Genomic DNA, 8,983 nt, shown 5'->3' on the forward strand with positions numbered 1-8,983 from the left:
TTCTGGCAAATTCATCTACCAATGACAAAGTCAACTTGTTGATACATAAATTGGTGATGTTACCTCAATGCAATGTTTCGTGCTAATAATTATATATAATTTTAAAATTTCATGTTAGATATATGGGTTATGAACAAATGTTTAATCCAATTTTAATTGATGATAATATTACTGTATATCCATAGTCAAGGACAGTTATTATTATTGTTTGTCAGTCTGTAATCAGCCTTTATTTAGTTTGCAGTTCAGTATGTCTATGATGGAACAAAAACTGAACCATTGAATTGTTTATTTTTTATTCATTATTTCAGAAGTGATACTTCAACACAGATACAATCTCCGAGTTCAGAGTAGGAATATGAAAATGCCCAAGTCACGTTTAATTTCTGACATCTATACTGAGCCGAGGATTACCTTGACACACACTGAGCATGGCGATGTAACAGAAAAAAGTAATGATCACGTTGAGATCCATGAACTATTGAAAAGACGCAGCAGCGATACTGATAAGACCAACATCAGCGTCGTCTATGGGGCTGCAGGGACTGGGAAAACCACCCTAATACAGAAGATAATCCACGACTGGGCGAAGGGAATTACATATGAAGAGTTCAAATTCGTCCTTCATTTAAAAGTTCAGCATTTAAATGCAATAAAAGGTAGAATAACGTTAAGTGGATTGATAGCTGACACATATCCTCACTTGGAAAATTATCTGGATGACTTGTGGAAAGAACCCAAACGCTTATTATTTATATTTGATGATTTAAGTCATTTGGATCCACCCATCAGTTTCCCTGATGATGAAAGAAACAGCGATCCACGGCACAGATGTACCGGACCAGAGTCTATTTGTTTAGTACGCGACATCCTGCGCTGCCTCCTACAGGGAGAGTTTCTGAAAGGTTGCTCAGTGCTGATCACAGCCCGGCTTTGGAAGCAGGAAACGTTGTGTCATGTAACAGTAGATTCAACCTCCCAAATCACGGGTTTCACTTCTGAGAAAGCAAAAGAATATTTTTGCAGTTATCTCGCCAATGAGCAGTACGCAAACGGTATTGTGCAATTAATTGAGCAGAATGACATATTGCGAAACATGTGTTGCGACCCTCTATTTTGCTACGCCCTCGCCTCCTCACTAGAATCTCACAAACCACAAAGAGAGGAACAGAAGGCAATGCCCGTCATAAACCATACCCAGGTGCTCTTTGACTACATCGTACCTCTTTGCAGAGCATGCGGATATGACGACAAGCCAACTCTGGAGAGTTTAGTTAAAGTTGGCGGATTAGCCTACAAAGGAATTACGCATAACACGCTTTCTTTTGAAGCCGGCGCTTTGAGTGAAATGAATTACTGCCCTCCAAACTTTACCTCTGCCTTTATGATCCAGGACGCAGACAAACAGAACAGTGGTCTTGTTTATGAGTTCAGGCACTCTGTTGTACGAGACTTCCTTGCTGCAGTTGCGAAAATCCTAGATACTCCAATAGCTCAACTGAAAGGGCTGCTCGATCAGCAATTTACGGACACTACCGGCAGATTCAGGACATTTTCACTTTTTCTCGTTGGCCTGTCTTCGCAGATATCAGTGGATCGCCTCAAGCGGCAACTGGGTTCAAACCGTTCTGAAGTTCATTCGTGCATCTCCCAATGGCTCAGGGAAAGTGTTAAAAGACGCCTGAAACACATGGAACAAAGCATGGTTTTACACACACTGTACTCCTTGCTTGAATTTGGAGACGATCAAGTATTGCAAGAGGTGCTTACTCCCACTACAACAGTTAAGTTAAACCAACTGCGTCTCACTTCTCTCGACTGCACCGTTTTATCCAGAACTTTAATCTATTCTGGGATGATTGAGGAGTTGGATCTCAGTTCATGCTTTGTACAGCCAGAAGAAATTCAGAAACTGGAACCCATGCTGCACAGATGTGTAATTCTGAGGTAATTTATCAAATACAGTGGATATATCTCTATCTATCTATCTATCTATCTATCTATCTATCTATCTATCTATCTATCTATCTATCTATCTATTTCTGTATCTATCTATCTATCTATCTATCTATCTATCTATCTATCTATCTATCTATACATCTATCTCTTTTAGATTAACGTTGAAAGTATTTAACCCTTAAAATTCCTACACTTGCATGATTCAAGAAAACACTCTTATAATATTTTATTTCAATGACATTTGCATCCTGATGGCGATAAGCGCAGCTCAAAGTTAGGTGACAAGTATTTTGTCGTGAAACTGATTGCTGCTTACAGTCGCACATCATCAAGGAATGGCATCCATTTGATTACCTTATGATTTTCTTCCTCTCAAGCTACTTGAAGTCTTGCGGAGTGGGTGTGTTTTGTAGGTGAGTTCGTTCGTGCTTGAAATGGGAAGTTGGTATTGGCCTGAAATTGGAATCCGGCAAATAAATGGCGTTCTGATGCCTATGCCAGGATTTGCCGGCATTCGGCTGTATGTTATTCAACCTCATGAACTTCAACAGGTTGCAAAGATTGTTTTTTAACTGCATGTACCCAGAATTCTGTGACATAAATTGCCATAAATTGCCTTAATACACTTTGGCTCAAGTTGTGATTATATCCTGCCTGCGTACATCGTGATCATTGGAGTTAATTTCAAGTTTAGTAATTAAGCTCAAAGGGAACATTGACTTAGTTACAATAGTTGTTAAGCTGGTTTCGAATCACCTTCTCTACATCACGTGGGAAATAAACAGATCGATTTATTACCCTATGCTTTTGGGTTTTCCGTATCGGGATCAATTAATTACTCGTGTTTATATTGGATGCTTAGATTGAATCAGAATAAACTACAAGACTCTGGAGTGAAGCTCATCTTGAAGTCTTTGGAAAAAGTTGACTGCAAAATACAAACTTTGGAGTGAGTAATGGTTTAAAATGCCGACCGGAACTATTGCATTAGATTTCTGATTAGTGTGTAAATTGATGTCAAACACTCTACTGTATACATCAGCAGACTAGAGATTGCTGAGGTTATAATCGCAGTAACCATCAAGCTTCTGCAAAAATCAATAGGGCAGGCAGCATCTGTGTCAGGAAAGATTCTGGTAGCGACCATGCATTCAGAATGAGAGTCTTGATTACCGATGCTCGACCCCTGTTGGAGAGAGTTAGTTGAGTGGCAAGCCTGAAATATCACAGGTTAAAATCGGTATGGTTACTGATAAGGCGGACACATCGAATTGACAGAGGCATCAGACTTCACAAACAGCTGAATAATGGATGCCAATGTAAATCGACAAGGAATGAAGGAAAGGGGGGGAGGGTGCGGGGAGCGGGTTCATAGACTGACAACTGAAGGAACTGACGTCGAAAATTTCCTGTAGGGGTGCCAGGAAGATGGAAACAAGATGGAAACACAGATAATGAGCAAAGCGAGTTGTTATCTTCCCTGTTCAGGTCTAGTGTCTCAGACTGAAGAATCACCTTTGATTTCCAGTGGTAAATCATAAGTAGGCTCGACTCGGGAATTTGAGACGTTTTTTAATGTGCCCATTTGTATGTTTAATGTATGTATGCATTTCTAAATGAAAATGAAAGAAGGCTCTGTGTTCTCATAATCTAAATGCCGCCTGGTTCGCAGACATCCTCAGACGGTTGCTAGTTGCTCCATTATATATGTGCATTTAGATAAAATATATGAAGCTGATAAATAATAGAATTGAATGAGAGCGTGAATATGAAGATATGCAGACGTCATCTGCGTGCGTATGAGGGTTTGTGTATATGAGTCTTTGTGTGTGTGTGTGTGTGTGTGTGTGTGTGTGAGCGAGTGTGTGACAGAGAGAGAGAGAGAGATTGCCCGGATTTTAATGCTCGTTTGCTTTCAAAACAGGCTGAAATCTAACCATCTTACAGATGATTTTCTATGTGAACTTTTTTCCGTTCTCCGTACAAATCGTTCGCTAACGCTGCTGAACCTGAGCAATTCCAGTCAGGATGGGCAACATGACAATCGATTTACTTCTGAAAGTCTGCAACGTCATGTGGATAATTATACTCAGCACAAAAAAATCAGGTGTGTTTAGCTTTGTTCATGTACATTAATTAAATAGAGTTGGGAGAGAAAACTAAAAACAAACAGACACTACATTTACTTTCTTTTAATACAACATGGCAATGACGTTAAACTAGTTGCATTCAGCATTAAGAAATCAAGTGTGTTCACCACCGTTCTTTTACGTTACTAACCTAGCAGCAGCAGAATATGGGATGGAGTCGGGACATTATCGAAACACAACGAATTTTATTAACATTTATGCAGAAATATTGAAAATTAAACAAGCGACAACCCTCAAACGAAGAGAACAGCGCTATTCGTCTATAGCTCCCAAACGGTTAAACTTGGATACAATTCTCAACAGAGCCCTACTGAAGCACAGTCTCAGAATGTCAGTTCAGAAAGTTTCGGGGATTCACGGGGTTATTGAGAGGGCAGACTTCTAGATTCGAAGTGCAGCGAAGAGACTGTCGTGAAGATGGAGGTTCAAAATACAGCGAAGAAGCAATTCTCGCAGAGATACGTCAGGAAAGGACACTGTGTATTTCCGAAGGCGACCCGGCAGATACACGCGGTACCTTTCGAACGGTGATCTCACAAAGCGGCCACCGTACCTTTATAGTGGTACGAGTATAACGAGTTTACCATGCGGTCTGTTTCGAAGAGTCTACGAAGAGTCCGCGAAGAGTCTACAAAAAGAGCGACAAAGAGCGAGAGTTCACAAGGTAACTGACAGGAACTGTCCCTTTCACAGGACCCTGTCATCATACACACGAGACTTTGCAGGGGTTTACCAAAGAGGGTGCCAAAATATCCACGTTTGGATTACGAAATGTCAGTCACTATTTGCACAGCGGTATCGACTACCAACTCCTTTGTGGGTTCGATCGAAGTTTGCACTCTTCACTCTCACTAACGACTGTGCAGTGCAAACAAAACGACTCAGTACCAAAGTGTGTCCACTGCAGCAATCTGCGCTGCTCCTTTTATACTCTTGGGGTAGGTCCTCGCATGACACTCACAGAAACTAAGTCACATATCCCCAGTACATCACGTACTGTCCCAGGAATTTAAACAAGGGTACACAACATACAGATTCCCAGTACATCACTTACCGTCCTAGGAATTGAAACTGGGGTAGATAACATACTGTTTCCCAGTACATCACGTACCATCCCAAGAACTGAAACTGGGGTTCATAACGGTTTTATATAATGAATTAAACTTAGCTGGGAAGGAAAATTATATAAAAAAAAAATCACGATATTTATTCGAAAGTTCAAATTCTCAAAGGTCCAATCTAATGTGAGAGAAATCTATACAATATACGTCCTGAAATGCTCTTCTGTCGCAAACATCCACGAAAACAGAGACGTGCCCTGAAGAATGAACGACAGTTAAACGTAAGGACCCCAATGCCGCCCATCAGCTCCCTTCCATTTCGCGCGTAAGCGGCTGGAAGCATCAATACCCCCGCCCCTCACCGGTTGAAAGAAAGCGCATCAGCACCCGCTACCAATCGCTCAAGAGTGAGTAACGCAATAGCAAAGACACATAGTTGCAGTTACCCCAAAGACTTCGCGATTCACCCAGAAATTCGACATAATGCAGGCTCCCTCTCTCCCCCTAATAAGGGAGAAAGTGGTGACTCTATTTTCCCACCGAGCGGGGAGACATAACAATCAATTCGCTGTGTTACGATGTTAAAGGTCCGTTACGTCGCTTTTCGGTGTTCTGTGCCTGAAGATGACGAAGATTCGGGGTCTCTAGGCAGACAGCAGATATCCAAACTTCCCCGACGTTGCACCAGTCTCCTGTTGTGATACCGACCCTCGATCCTCCCGTCTCCAGAGCCCCGGTATCTTCGGCTTTCAAATGCCAGCCGACTCTCAGGCCAAGCCTTTGGCGAGCCGAGCAACAACGGCAGGTCCTGAAACCTGGAGAACGGACCCCATTCCCGCAATGAACCGAAGTCACCGCGTAACTCCAAGTCAGGGTCTCCGAAAGATCCCTGAAAGGGGGTAAATAAAGATATTAAAGATGAAAAGGGAGCTGTTTCCAAATAACGCAAACAAATGAGTCGCCGTTTCGCGTCATCATACCTTCGCTCCGCCTCCGTCATTTAAAATAAGGTATTAATTATTTTAAAAATATGGCACAAATACAATTATTCTCGGGACTAGATATAAAAATGTAATTGTTATAGAAAATATATTCAATAATTATATCCAAGCAGCAGCCAGTAGCTACTCCCTTTTGAATTCTAATTATCTTTTTTTTTAACAGATGGCTACGCTATGGACATACTGGACTGGATAATACATCAAACGTTTTCACCTTAATAACGCAATGAACGTCAAACATGTTACATTTATTTACATGAATACAACGCACTCCGTTGTACATCCAATGTTATTTGATGTAAACGATTCAGTTTAATGCAGTTTGAAGATAATGCCAGGGTGTTTGTTCACGCTGGAGAACTGAACAATAAGATACATGCCGTACATCAGAAATATTTGCTTGTATGTTTGATCTCAATTATATCCTCAATTAGTTTCCAATTTTGCTTTATGTACTATTAAATAGCAACGGCTGGTATAATTTTGGTGTACGAACATAGACTATTCCACGTAGCCGACATAGAAGCGGACATAGCTGGAACACACGTGAGTGCCCATGGCTACACATTTAATTTGAAGGAAATGGGAGGAGTTAAAGGAAAAATTATTCGGAGTGAAGCCCTTGGGAGATTCAACTTCTTCTGGCTGACCGAGTGTAGTTGTTTGGTGCAGCGCTCCCCAATCTAGGTTAGGTCACACCGATATATAGGATGCCACACCGGGAGCACTAAACACAGTAAATGACTCCAATGGTCTCACAGGTGAAGCGTCGCCTCATCTGGAAGGACTGGCCGGGGCCCTGAATGGTAGTGAAGCAGGTGGTGTAGGGGCAGGTTCAGCACTTGTTCCGCTTGCAAGGATAATTGCCAGGAGGGAGAACAGTGGGGATCGATGAATGGGCAAGGCGGTCGCCTAGGTACTGATCTCTGCGCAAGTAGAAAGTGGTTTGGGTGGAGGGAAAGATGAACTTGGTGGTGGGATCCCGTTGGAGATGGTGGAAGATGCGAAGAGCTATGTGCTTTACACGGAGGCTAGTGGGATGATAAGTGAGTACAAGATGAACCCTATCCCTGGTAGACGTTAGTGAAATTGAGCTGATGTGGCTGAAAACAGTGTTAATAGTGAAGGAAGGAAAGCCCTTTTCTTTTAAAAGTAGCCTATCGCCTTCGTTTCAGAATGAAATGCCTCATCGTGAGAGCAGATGCGGCGAAGACAGAGGAATTGAGGGAATGAAAGGGCGGTTTTACAACTAACAGGGTGGGCGGAGATATAGTCTAGGTAGCTGTGACATTCAGTGGGTTTGTTATTTACATCGCAGCTAAGCTGTCTCCAGAGACAGAGACAGAGAGATGAAGAAAAGGAAGAAAGGTGTGGGAAACGGGCCAGGTAAATTCGCGGGAAGGGTGGCAGTTGGAGGTAAAGTGGATGAAGTTGACTGGTTCCGCAAGTGTAGAGGAGGTAGCACCAATGCAGTCGTCGAAGTAACGACGGAAAAGTGCGGCTCGGTCAGCAGTGCAGACTTGAAACATGGACTGTTCCAGGTGTGCGACAAACAGGCAGACATAACTAGGCTCCATCCAAGTTCCCACAGCTGCAGCTTTAGTTTGAAGAAAATGGGAGGAACCAAAGGAGAAATTATTTCGAGTGAAGGCGAGTTCCGCTAGGTAAAGGAGAGTGGTGCTGTAGGGAAGCTGATTAGGTCTGTGGCCAGAAAGAAACGGCGAGATTTGAGGCTTCTTAGTTGGGGATGGAGGAACATAGGGGCTGGACATCCACATGGAAGTAAAATGATGGGGACCACGACCAAAACTCATTGAAAGGATCCACAGCGTGCGAAGAGTCACGGATGTAAGTAGGAAGAGACTGGACCAGGGGGATAAAACACAGTCGAAATTTGCAAAAATGAGTCAGTGGGGCGGGAGCAAGCCGAAATAATGTGTCTACCTAGACAACCGGGTTTGTGGATCTTCGGTAAAAGGTAGAAACGGTAAGTACGTGTGCGGGAACTATGAGGTAGGTTGCGGAGGCTGGGAGATCTCCAGAGTCAATTAGGACGATGATGGTGCGGAGGACAATGGCCTGTTGCTCTTTACTGGGGTCTTGCTCGAAGGATTTGCTGAGAGTTTTCGCTGAGTCTCAGCAAGTTAGACGTCAGTACGTCAGACGACTACAGAACTTATCTGCGGGTTTGATGATGAGTGATTTTCAATCACTCTGGTATTCGGAGAATTTTACACGGACAAAAGCAATAATGAATTTACATAGAACTGTCCAGAAATTGTACAGCGAGATAAACACATGGAAATACTCTTGGCAATCTTTACTTATTTTACCATGCAATAAATCCTATATAACAGAATGGACGTCGTATATATGTAACATTTATTTATCTAATACAATGAGCTCTTTCTTACATTCAGATGCAAATCGATGTGACAGGTACTGTTTACTGCAGTTTGAGGACAATGTCATTATAATTAGCAGACCTTATAATGCATTTCCAAATTCCCACTGATTTGACACATATAGACACGTCCGTTAGTCTCAGTTACACAAAGACGGAGAGGCTTTCATTAGGGTATTCAATAAATCAACTGTTTTTTTAATACTATGATGCCAACGGAATGCCGAATCATCAGTGTGATTAAAAGTTGTAGTTATTGCTCATATCAGAGTAGGTCATTCGAAATCCCAGAAAGTGTGTAGCAAAGGTCAGGTTACATTAACTGTTATTTTCAACAAGGGATGCGCGACATATATGAGGGGACGAAGGAGGACGGTAGTCTCACAAGCCTAAGAAATAATTCGACAC

At 42.3% G+C, this 8,983-nt stretch overlaps 1 protein-coding gene across 10 annotated transcripts in view; it reads left to right on the top strand.

Moving 5' to 3' along the window:
* LOC134339971 (NACHT, LRR and PYD domains-containing protein 3-like) overlaps positions 1-8,548 on the top strand; it is a 75,292-nt gene extending 66,744 nt beyond the window's left edge. For 8 of the 10 annotated variants that reach the window (XM_063036794.1, XM_063036795.1, XM_063036791.1 and 5 more), the window contains 4 exons: positions 312-1,947; positions 2,822-2,908; positions 3,884-4,066; positions 6,335-8,548. In XM_063036794.1, coding sequence (XP_062892864.1) covers positions 312-1,947; positions 2,822-2,908; positions 3,884-4,066; positions 6,335-6,401 — 1,973 coding nt within the window. In that variant the 3' untranslated portion in view covers positions 6,402-8,548. The remainder of the gene's footprint in view (positions 1-311; positions 1,948-2,821; positions 2,909-3,883; positions 4,067-6,334) is intronic. The other 2 variants (XM_063036793.1, XM_063036797.1) reach the window with 1 other exon arrangement.
* The last annotated feature ends 435 nt before the right edge of the window (positions 8,549-8,983 follow it).

Source organism: Mobula hypostoma, chromosome 31, assembly GCF_963921235.1.
Source record: "Mobula hypostoma chromosome 31, sMobHyp1.1, whole genome shotgun sequence".
NCBI classification, from domain to species: domain Eukaryota; kingdom Metazoa; phylum Chordata; class Chondrichthyes; order Myliobatiformes; family Myliobatidae; genus Mobula; species Mobula hypostoma.